Below are 27,386 nucleotides of genomic sequence, written 5' to 3'. Positions count from 1 at the left end.
TCGACCCACTGCACCCTACTTCCTCTTTCTTCTGTCTAGACATTCTCTGGGTACTTGGTGCCTAGGAGCCCTGAGTTGCTGGTGGAGAGAAGGTGTAGGTATCAGGCCCTGGGCTCCTGGTGGGGAGGGCTGTAGGGTTCAGGCCCTGGGCTCCTGGTGGGGAGGGCTGTAGGGTTCAGGCCCTGGGCTCCTGGTGGGGAGGGCTGTAGGGTTCAGGCCTTGTTGAATAGCTGAGCTCCAGGACAAAGTGTGATGGGGCTGTGGGAGAGGTGTGATGGAGGGGTGGGCGCCCCCAGGAGGGCGGGTGCGGGCAGGTCTCCAGGAGTAGGTGGTGTTTTTAGCCAGAGTAGGCGGGGGGTGGAAGAGGTGGACATGGGAGAGAGGTGGAGAGAAGCCCGGGAGTGGGGCCAGTTGGGGCACCAGGGTCTAGATCCATGTTCGCAGCTGTCTCTGGCCTGGGCCTCCTGTGTTGCAGCTGCCTGAGATGACAGGCCCTGGGGCCTGGGTGGTTCTGTGGGAGACTTTTGACTGTCCCTCGTCCAGCCCAGGTGGTGAGGGTCTCTGGGTTTGCGCTTTCATCTCTTGTCCGCACGGAAGAGGCTCCACCTGTGGTTTCTGAACTCTGAGCTGGCCTTTCGGTCCCTGCCCGCTGGCCCGCCCTGGGCCGCCCCTGTGGTCTGCAGCTGCTGTGCTGCGCTTGCTTCTCACCCCTGTTCTTACCTCTCGGAGCCGCTCTACTGCCCTTTCACTTCCCTTGGCCGCCCCCGCCCCCTCCTCCCGAAAATAACACCCGGGGTGGGCGGGCACCTTGCAGGCCCAGCCTGGGAGCCTCGCTTAACTGTCTCTTCCTGTGGGGGGTGGGCGAGGTCATGTGCTTTCCTTCTTGGTGCCCCTGTGCCTGGCACGAAGTGGGGCCTGACGACCGTTTAAAGGATGGATGGATGGATGGATGGATGGATGGATGGATGGATGAATGGATGGATGGATGGATGAAAGGATGGATGGATGGATGAATGAATGAATGGATGGATGGATGAAAGAATGGATGGATGGATGGATGGATGGATGGATGAATGAACAGATGGATGAATGGATGAATGAGTGAATGAATGGATGAATGAATGGATGGATGGATGGATGGATGGATGGATGGATGAACAAATGGAGGTGGGTGATGGATGTCTGCGCTTTCTGAGGTCCTCGTTGGCTCAACTATTTTCACTTGGTGAACTCCATCTCAGCTGAAGGCTGTTGGGTTGTGACAGTCACGTATGGTGGCCCCATCTCTCGCACCCTCTAGTGGAGGTGAAGCCTTGGGCTCAGTTGTGGGAAAAGCTTCTAAGCAGCAGAGCTGTGCACTGTCATGCAAATACAATAGTGAAACTGTGGAAACAACCGGAATGCCCAACGGGAGGGGATTGGATGAGGAACGAGTGGCCTGGGCCAGGGGGAGATTCCCAAACCCCCAGCCCTGCATGTCAGGCAGTGGGGGGAACACGCTTATGCTGCCAATGAGGAGATGCCAGGACTCAGAATTGCGTATTATTCCAGCAGTCAATTTAGTAAAAAAAAAAAATTTTAAAAATTAAAAAAATAAATAAAATGCAGAGTCAGGAGGCTGCACAGAAAGCCCCGAATGTAAGTGGTGCTTTAGGCGGCAGACCGTGTAGGTCATTTCATTCACTTCCTTCTTAGCTGGGAGAGGCTGTTTCTGTATTGGGAGAAAAGACAAAGCATAGTTTTATCCCGTGGAGTGGTGTCCCAGGTACGTTTCCTTCCCTGTTAAAATCGGACAGGATCTGCTGGCAGCTGGTGCAGGGGGAGCCCCCTCAGTGCCAGGCTGGGCCTCGGTTTCCCCACTTGGTAAAGTGAGGGTTATCCCAGCCCAGAGAGCACCGGAAGGGCCCGGGCCTTCAGGAACGTGAACGACCAGAGGGATGGGCTGTGGCCTGAGTCCTGGCCTACTCCAGTGCCCGGGGTGTCCGTGGGCAGGTGAGTTGGCACCTTCCGCCCCAGCAGGTGGGGCCAGGGCTGGAGCTTGGCTCTCAGCCGCTGAAATACCAGCTCTGGCTCAGCTTTCCTGTGCCAGGATGACCGGAGCATTTCCCGCCCCCCGTCCCCCTGGATGGGCTCTGCCCCAGGCCTCGGGCGCAACCTCCCTCCCCACTTGGCTCCCCCCTGGTGGGGGTGGAGGGTGAGTCTGCAGCTGCGAACATTCCTGACCCCGGTTCAGGGGAGAGAGCCCAGCTGCTCCCTGGCAGACAATGGCGCCCCCGCTCCCCACTCCCCACGCCCCCTCGCGCTCTGCCCTTGGGGCCTGGCGCTGGTGCGGCTGGAATTTCCAGAAAGTGCAGCCTCTCGAGTTGATTTTCACTTTTTTTTGACTGTGGGGCAGGCGGCTTCCTCAGAAACTCGCTGTGCTGGCTGCCTGGCTGTGTTTTTAGTACGTTTTTGTGATCCACTCCTCCCAGACCCAATGCAGAGTGGAGATATCTTTTAGGAAATCCTAAAATAATGCCTCTACTTTGGGGGAAAAAACAACTCAGAAGGGGAGAAACCAGAGTATGCAAGACCCTCGCCCTGGGCAGGCCAGTGTCACGGCTGCTTGGGGGGCCCCAGACCCCCTGGGTCCATCACCGAGGCTGTCTTTGCCCCTCCTCCCTCCAGGCTGCCGGCTGCAGGGCTGAGGGGCTGGACCGGGAGAGGCCCAAGATGAGTCACATGATCCCGGTGGGGTCTCATGCTGGGGGGAACCTTGGGGCCATCTAGTTCCTGAGGTTTTCAAATCAGTTTTTTTTTAAAATTTTGGTAAAATATACTTAGCATGTTTACCATCCTAACCATTTTCAAGTGCACATTAACTACTTCACACTGTTGTACAACCGTCACCACCATCCATCTCCATAGCTCTTTTCACCTTGTAAAACTGAAATTCTACCTATTAAACAACAACTCCCCATTTGCCTCTCCCCCAGCCCCTGGTAACCACCGTTCTACTTTCTGTCTCTATGAATTCGACTCCTCTACATACCTCATATAAGTGGGATCATGCACTATTTGTCTTTTTGTGACTGGTGTATTTTACTGAGCATAAGGTTCTCAAGATTCGTCCATGGAGCACCATGTGTCAGATTTTCCTTCCTTTTTAAGGCCGAATAATATTCTATGGTATGCATATACCCCACTTTGTTTATGCATCATACGTTGATGGACACTTGGGTTGTTTCCATGTTCTAGCCACTGTGAATGATGCTGCTGTGAACATGGGTGTACAGATGTCTCTTTGAGGCCCTGCTTTCAATTCTTTGGGTTTATGTCCAGAAGTGGGATTTCTGGGTCGTCTGCTCATTCCACGTTTAATTTTTTGAGGAACCATCATATTGTTTTCTACAGCAACTGCACTGTTTTGCCTTCTCAGCAACAGTGCACAAGATTCCAGTTTCTCCACACCCTCGCCCACACTGGTTATTTGCTGTTTCTCTGATATTACCCATCCTAATGAGTGCGGTGGGATCTCACTCAGGCCAGTGTTGCAGCTGCAGAGTCCCCACCCTCCCCACTCTCCCCCAGGAACTGATGAGGGGGTTTGCCCCTCAGAACTCTAGGGACTGCATTCAGGGCTACTGGATTGGGGAAACTGAGGCAGTGAGGGGGCAGAGACTTGTCCAGGGTCACCCAGCAAGCTTCCCTCCGAGTGTAGCTGTGTCTCCAGCATGTGTGCCACCCCCCACCCCGGCAGTGGTAAGATGGGGTCCTGATTCCAGAGAGTTCCCATGATGCATTTCACCTAGATGGAGACCAAGGCTGTACTGCTGCTGGAGGCCTCGGCTGCTGTCTCTGAGCCATGGACAGGGCGGCGATTGGATTGACTCGAGCACAGTTTCTTCCCCAGGTGATGAGCAGTGAGGTGACTTCAGAAGCCAAGCCTGAGATTTAATATTTAAAGGGTGTCCCATGTGCTGGGGAGGCCCAGGGAGTGGAGGCCCAGGGTGAGGGCCCCTGGTGTTGGCATCAGCAGCTGGGGCCTCAGCTCAGCTTCTTCATTCAGGGTGTGGCTCCCCGTGGGGTCCCTACAACCCAGGCTGTAGATGACGTGTGAATATTTGGGGCACGAGTCAGTGAATATTTGATGGGATGGAGGATTGTGACCCTGAAGGGGCACGGGCTCCCCGCAGGATGCGGACCCCACGGCCAGGTATTCGGAGAGGCAGGGCCTCGGCGTCGCTCCCTGTGGAGGCTGCGTCTTCCCCGCAGCCGGAGCCTGGGCATGGCCCTGGCCCCTGCGCCCGGCCGGCAGGGCGCCCTGGTCTCCCGCAGCGCGGGTGTCTGTCGGGCAGCAGGAGGAGGAGGTGCCTTCCCCTTCGTGTGCCTGGCTAAACTTGCATTCACGGCGCCCAAACGGCGGTGTGATGAAGATGAAGTGCATTTTAGAACAGGACAAATGTGTTTCCAGCTAACCCTGCACCTGCTTGGACTTCAAACGTTCCTCTCCATCCTTGTCCACCTGCAGACATGTTTGTGCTCAGCTTTATTACTCATAACACAGACACGTACAGCGCACGTGCACACCCACCTGCACACACCCCCATGCACACCTCCCCCCCCAGCAGTGTGCCCACAGGGGTGGCTCTGGGAGCCAATGAGAGAGCAGGGGCTACAGTGCCTTCCATTCCCCACGGGATAAGTCCCCCACCGCCCTGAAGCCTTCTGGGAATGCTTCCGTTTACTGGCTCGGACTTCACTGAGCATCCACTGTGGGCTGCCTCTGCCCTGGGCATTTCGGGTCATTTCCAGCATCTGGGGAGACATGCTTCTGGAAAGGCCTTGTGGTGCCTGCAGAGAGCGAGGCAGCCCCAAGGGCCTCCCTCCAGTTTGGGTGTCGCAGGAGCACTGCTCCTCATGGGGCCTGGCCGCTGGCTCTGCAGTGACCCCGCATCCCCGCTGGGTGACAGAGCTGATTCAGCAGCCTCGGCCGTGCCTGTGAGAGCCACAGGCCCTGAGCAGGTGGCCGCGGGCAGAGGCACGGACAGACAGAAGTTGGCTGTGGTGTGTGTCTCTGGGGGGACGCTGGCAGTCGTGGGGGCCCACACCGCTTCTCAGAAACCCCGGGAGCTGTGGGGATGATAGCCAAACATGACATTTTATTCTTTCTTCTCGAAATGACATGTGCCGGCCTGAGGAGCGATTCCCCTGAGCGCTGGCCGTGCTGCCTCGCGCGGTGGTTTCTGCAGCATTCGCGCCTCGTTGAGAAGGATGCTTTGGGTCCCTTGGTGTTCGTGGTGGTGGGACCTTAAAATGCCGCATGTAACGCGTTGGGTTGTCACACGTAGGCGGTCACTCGTGTGCTTGGGTGTAAGGGGTGAGTGTGAAGGGTCCCCGCTGCCTCTAGGTGCTGCTCTAGCTCCTGGGTGAGTGGGGGGGCTTTCATGGCGGGGGGACACCTGGGGTGGAGAACCACAGGCCTGTTTTGGTCCCCTGATTTTGGGGTACTGGAGCTGGCCCCTTTCCACAGAGACGTGGAGGCAGCCGCTGGACAGGCAGGTCTGGGGCCTGAGACGCGCGGGCAGCCTGAAGCTGGGGTCATGAGAGTGGGGTTCCCAGGGAGGGCCTGGCAGGCGGGAAGGTTCAGGATTTGAATCCAAATCTCTCTGCCTGCAAGCTGGCTGGGTCTTCCTGAGCCGCCACCCCTGTTCAGGGGTGTCTGAGGCTGGAGCAGGGCACTGTGATGTTCAGAGGGAGGCGGCAAGGGGGGGGTCTGGGGCCCAGCACAGCCACTTCCTGACTTCCTCACCTGGCTGGGAGTCTTTCTGGGGCCCTTGTCCCCCAAAGGGTACTAGGTCAGACCTGAGGGGTCAAAACCACATTTGCTGAGGGCCCCAGTGTGCCAGGTCCAGGGTCCAGGGCCTCCCAGTGGAGTGGGGCCGGTGGGGAACCTGCAAGCAGCGTGAATGGTGGCGAGCTGGGACAGGTGGAAGAAACCAGGACTCTTGCCTCGGTTGCTCATCCAAACCCCCTTCATTCATTCATTCATTCATCCATTCCTTCCCCCAGCATTCGCCGAGGGCCTGTGTTGAGGTCATGGAGCAAGTGGTTCAGGGCAAAAGGGCTGCCTCCGACCAGTTGGTGACCTTGGGCTGCTGTAACAAGTGACTACAGACTGGGTGCTTATGACAACAGAAATTCATTGTCTCCCAGTTCCGGAGGCCAGAAGCCCAAGATCACGGTGTCAGCCGGGCCATCCTCCCTTAGGCAGCTCTGGGGGGTGGATCCTTCGTGCCTCTCTCAGTTCCTGGGGGCCCCAGGCTCTCCCTGGCTTGTGGCCGCATCCCTTCAGTCTCTGCTCCATCCTGGTGTGGCCTCTCCTCTTCTCTCTCTGTCTCTCCTCTGTGTGTCTCTTGTAAGGACACTTGTCACTGGATTTAGGGCCCACCTTAATCCAGGATGATCCCATCTCGAGACTCTTAATTACATCTGTTAGGATCCTTTTCCCAAATAAGGTCACATTCACAGGTTCTGGGGCTCAGGACGTGAACATGTCATTTTGGGGGCCACCATTCAAGCCACTACACTTGGCAGATGACTTGCTCAAGCCTCAGTCTCCTTATCTCCTTATCTGTCAAACGGGATCATGTCTGTAATTCCCAGATCGTGTTAATGTCAGCGGAGCTGACCTGCCTCAAGGTCTGAGCCTGCTCCCTGGCATCGGAGAGGTGACTCGCCCATGGTGGCGGCTGCTGTGGGTATCACCTTGAGCCCTGTTTGACAGATGAGAGAACTGAGGCTTGGAGAGGGGACGTGGCGGGTCCTGGGTGTGCATGCTGAGCACCTCATGGAGCACATTGCTGCTGGGGGAGGAGGTGAGGCTGCCCAGTCGGGTCTGGGCCCTGCCCCGGTGGGTGACTGCGGCCGCCTGTGATTGGGGCTTTGTGGGCCTCCCTGGGAGGGGAGGATGGGGGTCTCCAGCGGGTGCATCTGGCAAGCCCCAGCAGGGGCTCTGACTGGGGACATGGGGAGAGTCTCTTCTGGAGTGAAAAGTGACTCAGAGCCACTTCCCCTGCCACTCTGACTTTCCCCAAGTGCTCACCTGTGCCCCCCAGCCCCCATAGAAAGGCTGCCCATCTAACAACTTGTCTAAGAAGAGCCTTGACACTTGGCTGCACGTGTGGCTGGCGTGGGGCCTCCTGCAGAGGAGCCCAGTGCCCACTTGTGTCGTCACCGAGAAGGGCTGGGTTTGCCTGGGGTTCCGAACGTGGAAGCATGCTGGTCGCTGCCCTCCTGTTCCGGCAGCTCTCTGGTGCTACAGTCAGGTTTTTCCTTCAACATTTTCAGCACCACGGGAAGGCATAATAGCTCGCTCAGTCAGACTGGAGAGCGATAAACTGGTGCGTGCGGGCCATTATGGGATGCACTGAGCGTTCATTTCAGCGGGCAACGGGAAAACTAAAAGAGCCGGGTGTGTTCTGCTTGGCTTGCCCAAATTGCACTGGAGAAGAGGAGCTCGGAGGAGCGTGGGGATGCTGATGTTGACCTCGAGGCCACTTTCCGGAAGGGAGAAGAGACGGAGAAAATGAAGTGCAGAGGCAAAGGGCAGCCTCACAGATGGCTTGTGGGCCAGTGTGTAGAAGAGAGAAGAGAGACTGCGGATTCTGGGGCGGGGGGTGCATGCCCGGGCAGCGGCTGAGCTAATCTCTCTGAGCCGTGCCTGCCTGGAGGAGCCAGGCAGCGGGAGAGCGGGATTTGAACCCTCCGGCATTCAGAAGCCGGCTCAGGGAAGATGCTTGCACAGAGAAATACTAGAAAAGCAATTTCCTGCTGGCTTTGTAGAAAATCTTTGGCTTGACCCCGACCTTGAAGTCTTGATAACGTGGGCCGCTCTTTATCCCTCTGGCTCAAACAGGCCGTTAGCTAGAGTGGCGGATCTTTTGAGGCCTGGTGGGAACCATTTCCATCCAGGTGTTGGGAGGAAATCATGAACTCTTTCCTCAGACAGCCGTGGGTCAGAGAAGTCCCTGACGCCCCCTCGTCTATGTTCTTTGAGCCTGGCATCCCAGGGCAGGGCCTGGCACACAGTAGGTGCCTATTATGTGCCTGCTGACTGTGGATTGGATGAGGATGCAGCTGCCTGCCCGCTCTGCTCAGACTTCCAAGTCAGTACTTTTCCAGGATTGTTTTTCTTGGTCAGGTTCCCCTCAAGTGTTGATGAGGAAGTACTTTAAGATCAGGATGGGGAGGAACGGTTTTGCAGCCGTTGCTAGCTTGGCACAGCCCGGCTCTGCTTGGCTGCCAGTGTGTCTCCCTTCCGCTGGAGAGCTTGACTTCCTAACCTTTCAGAACCTGCTTCCCACGGCTCAGGGGCTGCACACAGACAGACAGACAGACTGGCCCGGCAGTTGGTGGGGAGCATGAGGCACTGGCTTGCTGGTTCTTGCTGGTTCTGGCTGGTGCTTGCCAGGAGCTGTTGGTCTCCAGCAGGGCTCATTCCCAAAGCCGGGCACACACGGGAATCAGCCCTGAGAATAGCAGAAGGTGAAGACCGTGAGGCCCAGACCAGACCACCTGGGTTAGACCTGGCCCTCCCCTCACTGCTGTTGGAGCCAGCAATCCCCAAGCTGTTTCTCCAGCTGTGAAACGAGGGTGCGTGATAGCTCGCGAATCATGTTAGAGGGACGAGACAATGAACATGAACGACTTCGCGCAATGCCTAGCGGGCTCGGTGCCTGCCTGTTTGTTATTGGAGAAAGCAGAAATGCCACCCGACCATGTTTCATCGCAGCTGAGCGTGAGCAGACTTAAAATGCTAGGAACCTTCACCAAAAGTGAAACAAAACACATTGCTGACTTGGTCCTTTCTGGGTGACAAAATCTAGCGGCCGTGGGTTCAGTTGCCCAACGGTGAGCGGTGGCTGCCATGCCCAATGTGGCCTGCCCTTGATGTGGGGTGAGGCCGGCCCCTGGCAGACCATGTGCACAAAGCAAACCCTGCCCTCCTCCTGCTGTCACCCCTGCCCCTCCCTCTGGCCGGGCGCAGAGAGACTGGGCGAGGGCCTGCACAAAGACGGTTCGAGTTCAACAGTCAGCCTGCAGGCGCCTGCTCGCGCCTCTGTCCTCCGGTGCGTGTGCGCCTGAGGAAATGGCCCGAGTGGAGGAAGCGTTCATGTTAAATTGCCCAGACATAATCGAATCCCCGACGCTCCTCCGATAAATCCCCAGCTGGGCCTGCGCTTTCCCTGCCTGGAGCAGCGGAGGAGCTGGAGCCACGGTGGCGCTCTCCCTGGGGAGACCCTGTGCTCAGTGCTGGGGCAGTCACAGTGGCTTTGGCCCTGTGACAGCGTGGGAAGCCACATGCTGTGGAGTGGGCCGTTCCAATCCCAGATCCAGCCCTCCCCAGCTTCAGTTTCCTCATCTGTAAAACGGATGATAAGTGATCCCGACCTGCTGGAGTTGTTGGGCGTAGAGAGCTGACGGGCCCTACCCTGCTGGTGTTTAGAGGCCTGCGGACGTATGGATGTGTGCAGGAATAAGGCGCCGTGGACAAACCCCAAATTCCACCTGCCTGCTTCTTTTTGGAAGAGATGCTTCTGGAAGGGAGGGGCATTTCACTTCATCAAGCAGCAGTAGCTGTCTGTGGGGGCCCGGAATCACCCCCATCATGGAATCACCACTGCTTCGGGGACAAGCAGGCTCATTTCAAAGACGTCAGTGAAAGATGCTTCATAGACGTTCATTCGTTCATTCATTCATTTCCTAGATATTGAGCCCCTGCTTTGGGTCATCATCCAGGGTGTTTGGGACCCAGTGGGGGGAAGATGGTCTCAGCCTCTGCCTCCTAGGAGCATCTGGCCAACGTGTCACCTCAAGGCCAACTGTTTATTTACCCCAAGGGCCCAAATGTGAAAGAGCCATTCCAGCAAGCTGCATCTATCAAATAGTCATGAAGCCATTTAAAGTGGTTTTTGGAATGAGCACAGCATAAATAAAACAAGAAATTAATTCATTCTCCCATTTTTTATTGATCAGAGGCATCGTCAGCTGCCAGTCAGAGCGTCTGATGGGCGCTCCGCAGCGTGGCCCCAGGGGGTTAAGATCACTCCGGAAGCAGAGTGGGGGCCTGCGCTTTGTCATCGTGGAGCACAGTTTGGTGCCACTTGTTGAGATATTACAAGGAAACACAGTGCTGTCCATGGCGCTTTCTGGAGCCTTTCTTGTAGAACATGAACTTCAGACATGGAGACCCTGCATCTCTCGGAAAGATGCAGAGGTTTGAAGAGAAACTTCCTACTCTCTGGATGGCTGGGAAGCTGAAGTGCCCGGTCTCTCTCTGGGGCTGTGGGGTCCTGGGGTCTCTCCTGCAGGGGGCGCGTGGGGAGGATGCTGTTCATCTCCCCGTTGGCTCACTGGCTTGGCTGTGAGCAGAGAGCCTCAGACTGGTCATCTCCTGGAGGCCTCTGGCCGGCCTGTGGTCTCTCTTCCCCCAGCCTCTGGGCACAGCTTTGAGGAGTTAGGCTGGTAATTAGAGGCCAGTAGAGGTGGGAGTGAAGGGCTCAGGTCCGTCCAGGGTGTGGCCACTCCTCAGTGCCAGCTGACTGTGTCCAGGAGGGATGTTGGCCCCGAGTGCAGATCGCAGGGCCTGGAGGGGCCGTGTGGGCCGGAGCCTGCCTCTGCTCTCCCAGGGCGTGAAGTCGTAGGACCTCCCGAGGGAGATGGCCCCAGTGTCAACTGTCACTTCTTAAAGCAGTTATCTTGGGCAAGGGGCCCAGCATCCTAGAAGTCAGAGGGCAGGATTTTCTTTACCCATTTTACTGATGGAAGAACTGAGGGGCAAAGAAGACAAGTGGCTGTTGAGTTGGTGTAGGCACAGCCCAGCAGCCAGGCCAGGGCTCTTACACCAGGCGTGCCCGCTGCGGGGTCTGGGCTGGGATGTGGAGCTGTGCCTCCTGCCCTGCCCTGGAGGCTGCGTGCCGGCGCCTGGGATGGGGATACTGTGTGATGGAGTGAGTGGGCCAGGGACGCCAGCCAGAGCCCCGAGAGGCGCTTTGCATGTCGGTGACAATTTACAGGGGCTGGGGAAGGTCGGAGGGATCTCGAGAGCCCAGCCAGGGGCTTTCCCCATGGGGCCACCTTGGCTGAGCATCACTGCTGGGAGCTGAGGCACCAGCCTCCTGACATAGCTGGGGGACAGCCAAAGGGACTTCCCCTGGGACAGGCCCTATAAGGTGTCAGAGGGCACCCTGAGAGGTCACCCTCCTCCTCGCCAGTTCTCTGAGCCTTGGTTTCCACATCTGCAAACGGGGGCTTAAAATAAAAGTCCATTGTAGGGGTGGAGCGAATGCAGATGTAAAAGGGAAAGTCTTAGTAAACTGTGAAGTGGTGTGCATGTGCTGGTCAGGTACCATCTGCACGGAAATCTGTTCAAACTCCCCCCACTCCACCAGCCACATGCCTGAGCCCTGGTTTCTGTGAGTGGGGCCTGCCTGTCAAGCCCAAAGGCTGGGCCCCTACCCTCTGTCTCCCCATCACCCCTCACCAGACTTAATTTTCCTACAAGTATGGTTTTCATAAAAAAAAAAAAAAAATCATGTTGTCTCCCTGCTCAGAAACGAATAGACAGGATGGCTTAAAGGTCAGCAGTCTGGCCTTGGAGGTTAAGCAGTCCCAGATCTTTACTGGTGACCTTGTGCAGGCTAGGTAACCTCCCAGAACCTCAGTCTTCTCATCTGTAAATTAGGAATTGCTGTAATGACCCGGGTTGCTGTGAGCAGCACGGTGGAGCTCTTAGCCAGCACCTGGCGTCATGGACACCCTCACTTCGTGGGAGCTTTTGAGATTCTCCTGAGCCATGGCATGGAGATGCCCAGGAGGTGAGAGCTGGGAGGGTCCCGGAGCCCTAGCACGGCCCCTCACTTAGCAAGGGGGAGACTTGCCCCAGCACACACAGTGGGCAGGGGGGTGAACCAGGAGCCAGGTCTGCACCAGAGTGGTAGGTCACACCCAACAGAGGGCAGCCTCCGGTGCCAGACGCCTCCCTTGTGGCCCAGCACAGAGCCCTTGGGGCTCCAAGGGGCAGGGCAGCCACCCTGGCCCTCTGCCACTGTCCTCGGCTGCAACAGGGCTTCCCTTGCACCGTAGGCAGGGGCCTCTGGCCGCTATCCCAACTGCACCTTTCCCGCGTGACCCTGGGCGCATCCGTGCTGTAAGTGCTCCAAGCCTCACATTGTCTGTCTGTGGAATGGAGCGGTGGCGTGTCATACCTGATGGGGCCGTTGCAGGCGTGAAGTGGATTTGTGCCCTGGAGCACATCGGCATGCTGCCCGGCTCTCGGTGAGCACCAAGCCCATTGTTCCCTCCCTCCATTGCCCAGTGGTCAGCGCCCAGGCCGCCTGCATTCAAACCACAAATCCCTGTCTGAAGCCTGCAGCCATGTGACCTCACACAAGTGTCTTTACCTCTGTGTACCTCAGTTTCCCCTTTTGCACCTGCCTCTTAGAGCTCAGATACCTGAGCAGCCTGTGAGGTGCTGCTGGGTGGGTGTGAGCTCCGGGGGCAGGGGGCTGTCCTGTTTCCCATTCCAGCCCTGCCTGGGGGACTAGTGAGCCCGGTGAGGGGTCATGGAGGGGCCACAGTCGCCTGAAGGCTGCCCAGCCCGGTGGGGCAGGGCCTCCATCTCCTCGGCAGGGTGGGGCTGTGCCTGGCAGTGTCTCCCCGTTCAGTAGGTTGACTGCTACGTGGCCATAGTGAGGCCACTTGAGCTGGGCCACCGTGGGGCGTTGAGGCTCAGACACGGGGTCCTGGCTCTCAGGGCCCTGCTCTGCCTCTCACGTCCCGGATCCCTGTGCTGGGGCCTCGCGAGAGCTGAATGACAGATGACAGTGAGCAGCAGCCCGAGCTGTGCTGTCCTGCTGCGCCTGGGGAGGTGGGCGGCTCGGCACGGAGCCTGTGTCCTCTCGTTAATCTGATTTCAGCCCGATTAGGTCTGAGAGGCTGACAAATGGGCCAGAGAGAAGAGGTTGACGTGTCCAGTGCACAGGCTGCCCTGCCTCTCGGCACAGCAGCCAGGCCTGGATGGGGGATTGTTTGAGGCCAAGGGCTGGGGGGCAGGAGGTGGGCCAGCCCACGCCCCACGGAGTGCCCTAAGCAAACACAGCGGGGGCCCTGCTCTTCGCCACCCCAGCAGGGCCTCACTCAGTTCTGGGCCGCTTGTCACGAGGCCAGTGTTCCAGGGACAGATCCTTATTGTGGCCACTTAGCTGGACTTCCAAGGCTGCGTGTTCCCGTCGAGACGCTGGTGAACCAGCGGCTGCCCTTTGTAGAGGGCCCGGGAAGTGAGAAAAGAGAAGAATGCACCTGCCCCTGAAGCCACAGGGACATGATGGCCGTCGGGCCTCCTCTGGCCACAGGACAAGGCTGAGCAGATTCCAGCCTCGCACTGGCCACGGTCTGGGCCCTCTCTTGCCCACTGTCACTCAGCCTGTGGCCGACACGTGCCTGCAGCCGCTTCGGGCCTGTGTCCTCTTGCAGGCTCACTGCTCAAGGAGTCTCTTTCCCAGAATCTGACAGGCCCTGCTGCAAGTGAGTGACCGTGAGGCTCTGACCGGCCAGGCCCCAGCCTTGCGCCCTCCTGTGCCCAGGGCCGGTTGGGAGGGAGGGGGCTGGAAGACAGGTGAGTGGACTCGAGCAGCAGGAACAGTAGCTGCCTGCTTCCCCCGCTTAATGGGAAGAGAGGGGGGCCAGGAATCCAGACATGGGGACTGGCCCTTCCTGGCTCTGCTCCCTCTCCATCTCTGGGCGGTTTCCCTAACTGTACAAGGAGGGGGATGAGCAGAGTGACCCTATCACTCATCACTCAAACCAGGTCACTTATGAGGGTGAAGGGATGCTGGGAATGAGAGTGCAGGACAGAGGGACCCAGGACTCACGGACTGCCTGGAGGTAGACCCTGTCCTCTCGAAGGGCCTTCTCAGCTCTGAGGCAGACGTGGGTTCAGGTCTCAGCTCTGCCCCCTTCTGGTTGGGAGCCAAGGTTCTTAATTCTCTGTGCCTCAGTTTCCTTACCTGTAAAATGAGGTGAATTATTGGAGGGTGGGGAATAAACGCATCAGGTGGGCAAAGCGTGCAGTGCCAGGCGCACAGGAAGCTCTGGGGGCAGATGCTGGCCCTGGGGGCTGCCCCTTCACCGGCGCCGAAGGCCGGGTCCGGGTTCTTCCTCCCAGTCTCGCCGTCTCCCTCTCCCTGAAGCCTGACTCTGTGAGCCTCAGTTTTGCAGCGACCAGCCTGGGGGCCTGGGGTGGGCCCGGACCTGCACGGCAGCCGTTCTGGAAGGTTAGGGGCCTGAGTGGCTGTGGTGGGGTGGAGCCAGGCCAGGCAGACACTGTGCCCACCGGGCAAGGGGTGCCTGGCCGCTCCGAGCCCCGAAAGGGAGCGTGGCCTTGCCGGCTGCGATTATGGTTAGGACCTGTGTAATTAACTCTAAAAATGGGAGGCTGAGGAGGAATTAAAATAAATGCCTAGTGGAAATTAGAGACGAGTGATGTGCAGAAAATAGTGGAGCCAGGCCTGAAGCTGCAGCGCATCCTGCAGGGCGGGCAGGTGGGAGGGAGAGGGTCCGAAACAGGCCGGGATGAGGGGAGCCAGGTCGCCCTGGTCAGACCTCACTCTACAGTTTGCAAGCTGGGGCAGCATGTTTGTGTCTCACAGACTGGGGGACTTAAAGCAACAGAAACGCGTTCTCTCCTGGTTCTGGAGGCCGGAAGTCCGAGATCAAGGTGTCAGTAGGACTCGGGGCTTGGGGGCTTCGAGGGGGACTCTGTCCCAGCTTCTGGTGGTTTCCCCACCATCTCTGGCCTTCCTTAGCTTGTGGGAGCGTCACTCGAATCTCTGCTTCTGTGGTCACATGGTCTCCTCCCTGTGGCTCTGTTCATCTCTCTCTCTTTTTTTTAATTAAATTCTTTTATTGTGGTAAAATATACAAAACATGAAATTTACCATTTTAGAGGTTTTTAAGTGTAGGATTCAGTGGCACTGAGTACATTCACAGTGTTATGTAACCATCACCACTATTGTTTCCAGAACTTGTTCATCATCCCAAACCGAAACTCTGTCCCCATTAAATACTCACCCCCATCCCCTCCCCCAGCCCCTGGCACCACCATCCCACTTTCTGTCTCTGTGGGTTTACCTATCCAAGTGCCCTGTATGAGTGGAATCCTACAATATTTGTTCTTTTGTGTCTGTATTCTTCAAAAATGTCAGCTCAGGGACGACAAAGACTGAGGAGTGTTTTAGATTCACATGTGGCTATTAAATTTAAATTAATTAGAATAAAATTAAATTAAAAATGCAGTTTTTCATTGGACTAACCACATTGCAAGTGCTCACTGGGTACATGTGTCTAGTGGCTACTGTACTGGACAGTCTGTATGCAGAACATTTCCATCATTCCAGAAAGTTCTGTTGGAGAATACTGTTCTAGGTTCATGGAGACATGACAGCTAAAATCGTGTGTGAGCCAGGATTGGACCCCAGGGGAGAATTTTTTTTTTGCTATCAGGACATTTTGGTTGTCCTTTATCTTCCTACGATGAAGGAATGTAAGGAAGTGCAGACTGTAGATGAGGTAACGTGTGGTAGGCACATTAATTTCCTGATTTTGACGTGGGTGCTGTGATTATGGAAGAGGTGTCCTTGTTCTTAGGAAATACACTCAGATGTTTGGGGGTGAAGGGGGGTCATGTCTGCAGTTTGCTCTCATGTGTTCAGAAAAAAATATACTTACACAGCCACACACGCAGATATATATACACACAGATACGTACACACAAAGATATGGATACACACACACACGCACTACAAAGAATAATATATGACAAAGCAAGTAAGTCAGTGTCTTTGTGACCGGTGACTAGTCTCATCCAGGATGGGAGCAGTAGCCCAAGACAGAGGGTGCTCTGGGGTGGGGTGCACTGCCTGTTGGGAGCCGGTGGTTGGGCAGAGATGCACGTCTTGGCCGAGGAGCCCCGTGCCCTGAGGGGCTTCTTGGTGCAGCTTGGTTTACCCTGGGCCTGCCGCAGCGTCTGATTCTGGCCTGTCCTTGGTCTGAAGCTGTCCATTCCTCTGGATTCTCGGTGAGCAGGCACAGGCTCTCTTGAACTCGAGCCATTGCGCCCTTAGAGAATAGTTGTTGATGAGGGTGATGGGTCTGAAGTCCTGGGTTATTCTTCAGCCTTGTGTGTGTCCTGGCCCTTGCCTTGTGGATGCCCACGCTGAGCTGGCCAAGGTGGGCTGACGGGTCCCGCATACCAAAAACCCCACTCTGTGCCATCAGGCTACACAATTAACCCAGCGAGGCACGTTGTTTTAGGAAACCAGGCCTCAGGAGCCTAAGCCACTCTCCTCTGTCCCGAAAGTTAGAATCAGTGGACAGGATTTGAACCTGGGCCCGAGTGACTCCAAAGTCTGCACTCCAGGCCGCCTCGCCTGCTGCCCCATAAGTTCTTTACCAGCTCCTTCGCTCTGGGAACTGAAAGCCGGCGGTCTTGCTCACCCCCTTCCCTCTGCGGGCCTTCCCGGCCAGTCACGCTTCTGAGCCCAGTGCAGGCTGGGAGCTCAGATGTTGGGTGACCCAGTGGAAGAGATACCCTGGATGTTCATCTAGGAATTCTGGCCTTTGTGGCCCCACCGGCCCCCCACTGTGGCTGGCGTGTGCTCCCGTGGTCCACCAGGGCCTCATGGGGCGGGTCCTGGCTGTCGGCTTGGCCACGTGTGAAGTAATTGGGCTGGGCCTGTGTGGTGGGTTGGAAGATGGTGCGTGTGTGTGCTCGTGCTCCGTCCTTGTTGACTCCAGGTGGCACATTTTGTTCCAGTCGTGGTTGTCAGGGTTGAAACGTGCGGATCCCCCTGGACAGGGGTGCAGAGGTCATGAATGGCCAAGGCGAGCCAGGCCCGTCTGTGACGTCCAGACCAGCAGTCTTCTCAGAACGGGAATGCTTGTCCATATTAGCACACAGAAGCAAAAACTCGCTGCTGTTATCATCACTGTCCTTACAGACTCTACGGGTTTAACCGTTTTCCCTTCTCTCTTCTAGTTCCTGTGCTTGAAGAATATCCGCACCTTCCTGAAAGTCTGCCATGACAAATTTGGGTTAAGAAACAGCGAGCTCTTTGACCCCTTCGACCTCTTCGACGTCCGAGACTTTGGGAAGGTGAGTGGCCTCTTCCTCCAGTCTCAGTCACCCAGGCGTGGGGGCCAAGGGGCCGGCTCAGCGGCAGTGGGCCCAATGAACAGCACGGCCTGGCCCCTCCAGCACAGAGCCGAGGGCGTCCTTCCGTCCTTGTGTCTGGCAGGTGCAGGCTGGATTGTGTTACAAACGGCAGTGGGGGGGGGAGGGAGCACATTCGAGGCGGCAGGGAGGCCCCTCCCTCCTCTTGCACCTTTCAGGGTGAGGCTGGGTATCTTACATCCAGGAGGACGGAAGGAGAGTGGGATGTGGACGAGGACAGAACTGGGGATCGGGCCCTGGCCCTGCCTTTCTAGCTGGGGACCCCGAGAGCTTCCTTCCTGCCCTAAGTCTCTGATTCTCCATGGGAAAATGGGCCCATGTTAGTACCAGCTCCTGAGGGCTGGCTGAGATGACACGTTATTGTTGTGGCACTCCGTGAGAGGAGCCATCAAGTTACACCTGCAACAACAGCGCTATCTGGGCTCTGAGCAGGTGTCAGGCAAGGAGGGGTGATTACCCGAGCCCCCAGGGTCCCTGGAGGCAATCTCCTGGGTCCGTGGCAAACAGCCCGGGAAGTCTCCCTGTGTTCTCAGGAAGTGTCACCTGGCAGCTGTCCTGTGGAAGCCCTGCTGCACAGATGAGGGGTACCTGTGGCTGGACAGGTACAAAGGCCGGGGGCGAGGAGGTCTGTGGCTCATTCGTGGCTTCCTGGTGAGCCTGGGTTCAGAGTCCCAGTGCAGGGTGTCACGCGCCATCTGAGAGCACAGCAGGTCCAAGGTCACTCCTTTTAGATCGATGGGATCAAGACGAGGATATGTTGATATCAGGGTCTGAGGGCTCGAGTGCACAGACCTGGTTCTGTGCCCCCTGTTGTCCAGGTGCCCCCAGGTCCCTGCGTGCCTTTGGAGGAGCATGCCTGGCCCTTGCCTCTGCTGCTGGCCCAGGCTCCACGAAACGGCCGCTTCCCAGACTCCCCAAGGAGCGTGTCTCCACCTGCTGATGGGAAATATCAGAAGATATTTATTGCCTAATTTATCTGAGGACCATTATCAGGGACTTGGTGTTTGAGGAAATGTTCTATGAGTGCATGATTGATGAAACGCAAAGGGAATTTTGTACTTGCAATTGCAAATGCTGAGAAGTCCGTTCCAAGAGGAACCCTTATTTGAAGTGCTATAAAGTGTGAAATTAGCATCCATAAGTAAGACTTTCCCGTAAGCCACCTGGGCCTGACGGTACTCTTCCTGAGTTCTGAAATTCTCTGGAAATGAGATTCGGAGACCTGTTCAAGAGCCCATGTCTTTGTGTAATCAGCCAGTTCTTAGAGGTTTCTGTTCCTCTCTTAAATGACTCAGCCACGTCCGTCCTGCTGCAGTGCACCGGCCTAGGACTCGAGGCGCCAGGCTTCCCTCTGCCCAGGGGCATGTCTGCTGGGGCGAGAGCCACTGAAGCTTGAATGGAGCATGCTGGTCTTTTCCCGTAAGTGGGCTTCGCAGTTCCCACAGATTTGCTTTCAAATGGATTGGGACCTCTCTCCTGTTCTTTCTCCTTGCAAACAGCAGTGCCTGGGCAGGGGAGGAGCTGAAGGCTCTGGACTCAGGAGAAGGGCCTTCAGAGCACAGACACATGCACTTGCACACTCACGCACATACACTTGCACATACTCACAACTCACACACTTGCACACACACATATGCACAACTGGTATTTAAAATAATTGTATAGAGAAAAAGACAGGATAAACCCTGGCCAAACCCATTTCTTGGCCAGCAGTTAAAATGCAGAGTCTATAATTCCATTTTCCTCTGAGTTTGCTCCAGCCGAAAGCAATGATGTAAGATGTACACAAATTTGGATTAAACTCTTGTCACATGACCCACCAACCATGTGGCCGAGCAGTTTGCAAGTGGGGTGCCCCTCTTCATCGTCAGTGGTTCCAGTGAGGCAGTTTGGTCCCATGGTAGATGTGCCAGCTTCATGGAGGGGCCGCATGGGGGCTGCTTCTCGCCCTGGCCTCTGCTGCCCATGATGCACTGTGACCGTCAGTGGCGGTGCTTTGCCATGCTGTGGCATCTGCTGTGGGACACTGGGAATGGGCAGTGGATTTGGACCATGAATCGTGGGGTGCCAGGAATGGAGGTGACCTCCCCGCCAAGACCCCGGTGCTGAGCTGCGGGAGGCCTCGGTTCAGCCTCATGCCCTGTGTAGGGGACCCAGGGCTCCGAGAAGGACAGGGCTTGGGGGCAGTGTGTGTGACGGCTCAGAGCTGCCCTGTCCTGCAGCCACTTTTCACACTGGACCCTCGAGTCAGACTGACCTGGTTTACAGTCCGGCTCCGCTTACCGGCTGGACGACCGAGGCAGATGGCACAGTCATGGTCCTTGGTTTGCATGGCTGTGGGAGCTGGTCGAGAGGACCAGGAGGATGAACGCGTGGGAAGCCCCTAGCAGGGTACCCGTCCCAGAGTGGATGCTCATTACTTGGGGGTCGCTGCCACCATTGTTACTCCTACCACCCCACGGGGTTTGGTTGAAACGAAACTAGACCTTCGTAGATGGGTGGCAGCCGCCTCTCCGTTATGCTTTTCTCCATTATTTTATTTGTACAGACTTAAGATCTGCACCTTTGGAAGACGGATCTAGGTAGCTAAGCACATGGACCCTTGAGTCCCAGCTCTGCCATCACAAGGGTCACGGGCAGCCGTGTCCAGGTGACTCAGTTTCTCCAAGTCCTACTTGTAAATCGGTGATGAGAAAACCACCCTCCAGGGTCTGTTGAGCAGAAAATAGAGTGGTGTTTGCGGAGTCCTCGGCACCTGGCGCAGGTCCCCGAGGCGCCTCTTGTTCTTCACCGTGCTTCTCCTTGGTCCTTTGGCCTCCTCTGGGCCGCAGGGGAGTGGCCTGTGCCGTCCCTGTGTGTGAAGGACTCCCGGCTGGGGACTGGGCCGCTTGCGACTGTGTGCTGGCGCTGGTGGCCGTGGAGGCAGTGGAAGCAGAATCCGCTCCGCCCGCCGTGCCGGCGCCTCCCGCCTCGTCCTCCCTGTCCACCTGGCTAGGTGCCCATGTTATCAGTCTCCTCCTTCCCTGCATGGTTGTCTTATGCGGTAAACCTGTGGTTAGCACTTCCAAGCTGTATTTGACCTGGGGCCTGTAGAGCCTGGGCTTCGTGGACGTGCTCTCGCCACCCGGGGCCCACTGACCAGAGCCTGTTTGCTCGGCCAGACCCGCCTGATGTCCAGGGACGGGATTCCCTGGAAAAACAAAACCTCAAAGTCCCAGCGCCCTCCTGCCACACCGCGGCCTGCTCTGCCCGGGTGTGCAGACACACGGGGACTCCCGCCTTGGGGTGCGGCCTGGGCAGGGTGCAGCAGTGGACGGCGGAGCGGGGCTCCGGCCGCCTGGTCCTCCCCGCTTGGTGATGGTGAGAGCAGGTCTGGAGAGACTGACTCAGGTGCTGTTTTCTGAGGATGGGCCTGGGAAGGAGGTCGTTGTGCATGGTACCATCTAGGCACAGAGACAGAGTGAAGGTCCCAGCCCTCTCTTCAGGGACGTTGACTGATGATTCCCACGCGCCCAGATTCAGCCTTTGCCTTCCAGGAGCCCAGCCCAGTAGGGAGGCCCACTGCTGGTCCAGAAGTGGGCGGTGCCCTCAGTGACATCAGATCATGAAGATGTGACCACCTGCTCTGCCCTCTGTCTGACCCCACCACTGAGGACATGTCCCAGCCAGCGGGAAGGCTGCGTCTGTCCCTCTGCTGATCACAGAGCTCTGTGGGATTGGAATTGACCCGTCGTCTCTGGGTGGAGGAGGCCAGAGGGGCCAAGGATTGATCTTTAGGGCCATTTCCAGTCTCTGCCAACCAGGACCTGCCTGGGCCTGTGTTGAGAGTGACGCTGAAGCTTGTTGTAGGGTTGGTAGGAAAGGGTTTAGGATCGACTAGCAGTGGTCTGCGGGGTGGGATAGGGGGCCGGGATTTGAGGGGCAGGGCTCTTTCTCGCTTCTTGCCTAGTTGTCTTCCACATACGTTCACAGGATTCAAGAGTGGAAAGGATCCTTGTGGAACAGCTGGTTAGTGAGTCCCAGGCTGATTTAGAAATTTCCAGATTTTTTTTTTTTGCTATTATTTAAGAAGGTTTGTGGTGTTCAGATCCTGTCTGGATTCTGAGTTTTCTTGTTGTTCTTTTTCTAAACAGCTGCCTCTCAGCTTCCCAAGTCTCTCATGTTGTCGGAGGCATTCCTTGGGAAGAGAAAAGGCATTCATTCATTCATTCATTCATTCCCCCATCCACCCAACTGTCCATCTATCCGTCCATGAGCGTTTAATTTACCAAGTGCTTTACCAATTAAGCACTTAGTATGCTTGAGATAAAATGGAGAGAAAGACTTGCATGGCTTAGCCCTCTAAGGGGACACCCAGATTAGCTGTTGTGCAGTTAATGGTAGAAAAATGGAGTGAGAAGGTGAAAGCTCTAGAACTTTTTACTGGAGCTGGCCGGCTCTGGCCCACCATTCAGCCGTGATGCTGAGCCTCTCCTCTGTGATTCTGTGGTGGGGGGATCCTGCGCTGTGAAAGTACCACTGCAACAAAAGTTCCAGTTGTTCAGGGAGATGCTGAGCTCCTCTCCCCGGGGACACCACTGCAGAGAGTGGGGGCTGATCCCATGGCATTCTTCCTGTTTACAGAACAAGAGGGCCCTCCGTGTGCTGTTTCGGCATAGCCACTGCCCCCTGGCCCTTGGGCTTCTCCTTGGGGCAGAGTGACTGAGTGGGCAGGTGTAGAGGGGAGCTGGTGTTTTGGGGTACACAAAGCTCTGGAAGGTGTTTCCTTGACCCAGGAGGAGCGCTGGGAGGGCAGCCCCGTGTTGGCCGGGCTCTCTCTGCTCCCCGGCCCAGGGCACCTGGGGAGACCCTTGGCAGAGGCCTGGACAGGGCAGCAGGCAGGTGGACCCCTGGGAGCCCTTGAGGGCTGTGGAGCCCTGGGTGCGGCCAGCCACCGAGGGAGCAGGCCTTGCTCCCAGGGGAAGCCAGCCAGGCTGGTCCACTGCACCTTCCCTCGGGTGCCTCCTCTCATCTGGATTCTATGGGAGGTGATGGAGGAGGCGGGCAGAGAAAGAGGGCCTTCCTGTCAGGTGGACTTGGGTGTGAATCTGGACTCTGCAAGGACCTGGGCTCTTTGAGCTTTGGTTTCTGCAGGGACAAAATGAAGACAATAATGATCCCGTGTGTGGCACTGTTGTGAGGTCTCAATGAGGAAGTGACATACAGGTCCTGGTCCTTTTTATTAGTGTTTTGTTCCTCTTCTTGCTAACCCACCCAGGAGCTCCAGCAGGAGCTGAAAGATCCAGAAAGTTGGTTCTGGAAGTCTTTCCCTTTTTGGCTGCCTTCCCTGGTATTTTCCCAAAGGGTCACATTAAACGTATTAGGTTTCGGCTCAAATTATTGGGAAAGCTTTCTGCGCTGCCAGGGTGGGTGAGCCAAGGGCCGAGGTGGGCCAGCGTGGAGAGCCTGAGTCAGCAGGGCGTGCTGATGAAATCCTGTCGGCCCTGCTCCCTCCTTGATGGCACGCGAATCCTTCCTCGTTTTCCTGGTGCCCTGTTCTGGGCCGTCTGTGGGTGCACAGGGAAGGATGGGAAGGAGTGTGGGAAAGCTGAATGGGTGGCAAGCATCGGCTGGGTCTTCCAGGGATGCCGTTGCCCTAGCTTGAAATCTGGTTGGAGATTTGGCAGGGAGGATCCCGGCGAGGCTGCAGGGTTTCCGTGGCTCTCTTCTGATATTCGGTCCCAGAGGTTGAGGATAATAATCATTATGAAGTGACAGCCCCGTCTTGTTAGTGTGAGCTGGGTGCTGTAGGTCAGTCACATAATCCTCCCAGTGCGACGCGATGTGACCCCATTTTCCAGAGCAGGAGGCAGACGCTTCTGAGCAACTTGCACGGGTCACACGGCTGTTGAGTTTCTTGGGTCTGGGGGTTTGCTGTCTCCACGCCCTCTCTGCCCTCCCTCTCCCAGCCATGCAGCCTCCTTAGTAGGGCAGTGAAGTCGTGGCCAGCCTCGCCAGCACAGGGCCTGGTCCTGGCATTGCTGCTGGGACCGGGCCAGCTCCGTGCAGTGACCCTGGGCAGGTGACTGTCTCTGAGACTGAATTTCCTCATCTGGAAAATGGGAACAGTTGTACCAAGTCTCGCCTGTTGATCAGAGCCCCACAGGCAACCGTGTCATGGAAAGCTCGTGGTGTGGGCTGGAACCCGGTGAGCAGAGGGTCAGTGCAGTTTTCATCATCATTGTCATTATCATTGTCCTCTTCATCATCATTATCATTATCGTCTTCCTTTGTGGTCATAGCCACCACTGCGCGTGTTCACTCGCACCGTTAAGCTGGGGGTGGAAGTCAGAAAGCCTTCCAGGAGGCCCCTCTGTCCTTCTGGGCAGAGGATACGGAGAAGGCAGGCTGGAGGCTGGGAGGGGGGCAGGAGCGAGGGGGGAGCAGGCAGCTTCTCCTGGGTGCCGCGGGAGCCCAGCAGGGTGGATCCCCAGCCTGCAGGAAGCCACGGAGAGCCTCTGGCTCAGGGTGGCTCTGGGGTGTCGTTCCTGGGACCTGCTCCCGCTTCCCGCCGCACTCACTCCCAGCGGCTGAACAGCTTCGCAGGCTCCCGTCGCCGGGCTGTCCTGCAGGCCGCCCTTGTGCCCGGAATGTTCCCCCGGTAGCTGCAGGGCCGCCTTCCCCACCTCCTTGGGGCCCTTGCTCAAATATTGATATTTAAAACGGTGGTGCTCCCCCTTCACTGCTGTCTCCTTTCTCACAGGGCTGCCCCCTGTCTAAGCAATTTCATTTACGAGGTTCATTGGTCACAGTCGCCTCCCCTGAGTAGACTCTGAGCTTCCTGGCCTCAGGGACTTTCGTGCTTTCTTTACTGATGGCTCTCAGGTGCCTAAACTCGCACCTGGCACGCTAGGGCACCAGGCTGTCTTTGCATGACTGTGTGGGTCTTACAGGAGGAGCCTGGGAAACCTTTGGTGGGGACAGGGGGACACCTTGCGAGAGGCCTCGATGCCCTTGCTGAGTCAGGAGGCCCAGGCTGGGCCAGCTGCCTCCCTGGGACCTGGGGAGACCAGACATCTTGGGGGCCCTCCAGGATCTTCCCCGGGGTGGCGCTGCATCCCCCACGTCAGGGACGTGTTTCCAGCGAAGTCTGACGCCGCTTCCCTGCGCGCCCCCTGCCCAGGCCGCCCTGCCCACCCCAGGACCTGCAGTGCTGTCTGGCAGCTCGCCTCACTTTAAGCCTCCGATTTGGGCAGAATTAAGAACCTCAGAGGAAGGTCTGCAAGGCTGTTTCTCTCGTTTGAGTTAAAGAGCAGAGCATACCCTCTAATAAACGGGTTTAATTCTATTTATTATTCATTAAAGCTTCTTGCTAGGCTCAGAAACTTCTGAAGTGGTTAAACCCGGCCCTCAGCAAGACTGAGGGCGCACTGACAGGCCGCTTGTTAACTTAGTGAGTGTGTGAAGCGAGGCGCGCAGCCGGTTCACCCAGGTGCCTGCCGGGAGCTCTGTCCGCCCGCCGGCCTTCCTCCCGCGCCCCTCGTCCTGCCCTCCTCCCACTGGTAGTGATCGCTCATGTACCAAACACCGTGCGCTGTGTGGTGGGCTGTTCACCTCCATAAGCTCCTGCCATCTTCAGGGGCCCCGTGAAGGAGAGAAGGACTTCCGAGGCCCAGAGAGAAGGTGCGTCTTGCTGGTGTCCCACAGCGACGGTGGAACTGGGGGTCCCACGGATGGTAGAGGTCGAGTTCTTGCATGGTCTGCTGTGCCCATCCCTGTGCCAAGTGAGGCAGCTGTTTGCAGGGACAGGGCGCGGTCAGCCATGTGGAATCCTGCCATTTGCAGGGGGATTGGGAAGCTAGGCTGGAGGACAGTGTGGAGGCCAGGAGGGCACCATGGAGCCCAGGAGGGCAGTGAAGAGGCCAGGAGGGCAGTGTGGAGGCCAGGAGGGCACCATGGAGCCCAGGAGGGCAGTGAAGAGGCCAGGAGGGCAGTGTGGAGGCCAGGAGGGCAATATGGAGGCCAGAAGGCCAGTGAAAAGACCAGGAGGGCAGCGTGGAGGCCAGGAGGCAGCGCAGAGGCCAGGAGGGCAGCGCGGAGGCCGGGAGGCAGCGTGGAGGCTGGGAGGGCAGCGTGGAGGCCGGGAGGGCAGCGCAGAGGCCAGGAGGGCAGTGTGGAGGTCAGGAGGCAGCGCCGAGGCCAGGAGGGCAGCGTGGAGGCCAGGAGGGCAGCGTGGAGGCCGGGAGGGTTGTCTGGGGAGAGGCCATGAGAGGCCTAAACCAGGAGGGGAGGGGGGACCATCAGCTCTTTAAATGACACAGGGCAGTGAATGCGTGTGTTCCCTGAAGGTCAGAACAGGTGCAGGTAATTCCCTCCTGTGGTCTATTTCAACCCCCTCTGGGCCTTCTCAGGAGGCTGGGAGGAGGCAGGGAGGGCGGGGCCCTGCTGAAGCTCAGCGAGTCCACTTTTATCTGTTTTCTAGATGGCATTTTGCCTGACATTTTGCTTATAGAAAGGATTCTGAAGAGGCTAAAAACATGATTTGAAACCACCGGTCCATAACAGCTGAGGAAACCACCTCCCCCGGGGTTGGGGCCTTGGGAGGGTGGGATGGCTGGGGCTGTGGTCTGCCTGGGGGCACTGGCAGTGGGGCACGCCTGGTCACACCTCCGGGATGACGAGGCCTCGGCCGCATGTCTGTCCTGGATGTGGGAGGCCGGGGCACGTCTGCCAGCATCCCGGTCCCTCTGACTGTTGGCCCGTCTGCAGCTGCCTGCCTGGCTGGGTCCCAGGCCTGGATCTACTGCCCCAGCCCCGGCCCCCTTCGCCTTTGTCTATATGGCAGAGGTTCCCTTTCTCCTTGCCTCCTGCCGTCTGTTCCCCTTCTCCTCTCCCTGGGACCCTCCTCCATCAGCCTGTCCTTCCCCTCCTCCGTCCCCTGGGCATGGCAGCACCTGGCACATGCTGCCACCCACTCCAGTGCCTGGGGCAGGCATCACTTTTCGGTCCGAGCCTCTTCCCCCTGAGCCTGTCAGCACAGCACCCAGCACCCTGCAGCCTACCGGAGTTGGCACGTGAGAGGAAATCAGTTTACTTTGCCCGACATTCCGTCTGTTCCTGTTATCGCCGTAACCCTTCTGTTGCCCCTGCCCCTCCCACCAACAGCCACCCACCCCCGTCCTCCCGACCTCTTGAGCGGGCTGGTGCTTCTAGACGCCAGGTAGAGGTGGACCAGTTGAGACACCTGTGGAGGCTGGGGACAGAACGTGACGCTGAGGAGCAGGCCGGAAGAGGGACCCAGATGGTGCTGGGCTCGACCCACAGTCGCTGCACCTCTCGGGATCATGGTTTTCCTGTCTGTCAAATGGGTCTGCAGGTCGCCCCACCTCTGAGAACGGCTGGAGGAGCCCCTGAGATGGCACGGCTTCCGGGCTGCGCGTGTGAGCCGTAGACGGCAGCTCTCAGGGACGGAGCCCTCGTTAGATCAGCCCACAACGAGCAGGCGGGCGATGGCCTTGGCAGTGGTCGGGGTGCAGCCGACGGCCCGTTCCGGCTTCCTGGAGCACCAGCCGTAGCCGGCCACCTCGTCCCGCCTGCGCCGCATCGGGGAGCGACGGTGTATCGACGTGCCTCTCAGCCGCACCAGCGACTTCTCCTTTAGCGTCTGCATCAGTGGACGCATCCCCTGGGCCTGCTGCTCAGGACAGAAGGGAGCAGGCAGCCTTGGGGTATCGATCGGACACCCCGTGTCTCCGTGCCCAGGCCCTGCGCCGCCACGCGTGTGCTCATTTCCTCTTAATGTTTGTTTGTTAATTTGCTGAGTGCAGACGGCTTTCTGCCGTGCGGTTTGACGACTCGCAGATGTGGATGCTGTGGCGGGTTCATTTGCACACCCGTCTTAGTGTGGTTGGTGAGGCGCTCTGCTCTTCTCACAGCGTCCACTCGCGCTAATTACTTATTGGAACGCGGTCGCCATGGAGCGCGCGGCCTCCAGGCTCCGGCAGAGCCCAGTGCGGGGCTGTGGCTGAGGCTTCTGAGTTCCTGCCTGAAAACGTTTCCTCTTTTTGTCTGCTGCATGCACCTACACACGCACGCGCACATGCACACACAGACTCAAACAAGCCCATCAGATGCT

At 57.5% G+C, this 27,386-nt stretch overlaps 1 protein-coding gene across 2 annotated transcripts in view; it reads left to right on the top strand.

Annotated features, from left to right (window-relative positions):
- VAV2 (vav guanine nucleotide exchange factor 2) overlaps positions 1 to 27,386 on the top strand; it is a 193,300-nt gene that overhangs the window by 24,170 nt on the left and 141,744 nt on the right. For both annotated transcript variants that reach the window (XM_058524427.1, XM_058524428.1), the window contains exon 2: positions 17,078 to 17,194. In XM_058524427.1, coding sequence (XP_058380410.1) covers positions 17,078 to 17,194 — 117 coding nt within the window. The remainder of the gene's footprint in view (positions 1 to 17,077; positions 17,195 to 27,386) is intronic.

The sequence above is a fragment of the Diceros bicornis genome, chromosome 28, assembly GCF_020826845.1.
Source record: "Diceros bicornis minor isolate mBicDic1 chromosome 28, mDicBic1.mat.cur, whole genome shotgun sequence".
NCBI classification, from domain to species: Eukaryota; Metazoa; Chordata; class Mammalia; order Perissodactyla; family Rhinocerotidae; genus Diceros; species Diceros bicornis.
The sequence above is the reverse complement of the archived record's forward strand: the minus strand, read 5'-3'. Positions and strand labels throughout refer to the sequence as shown.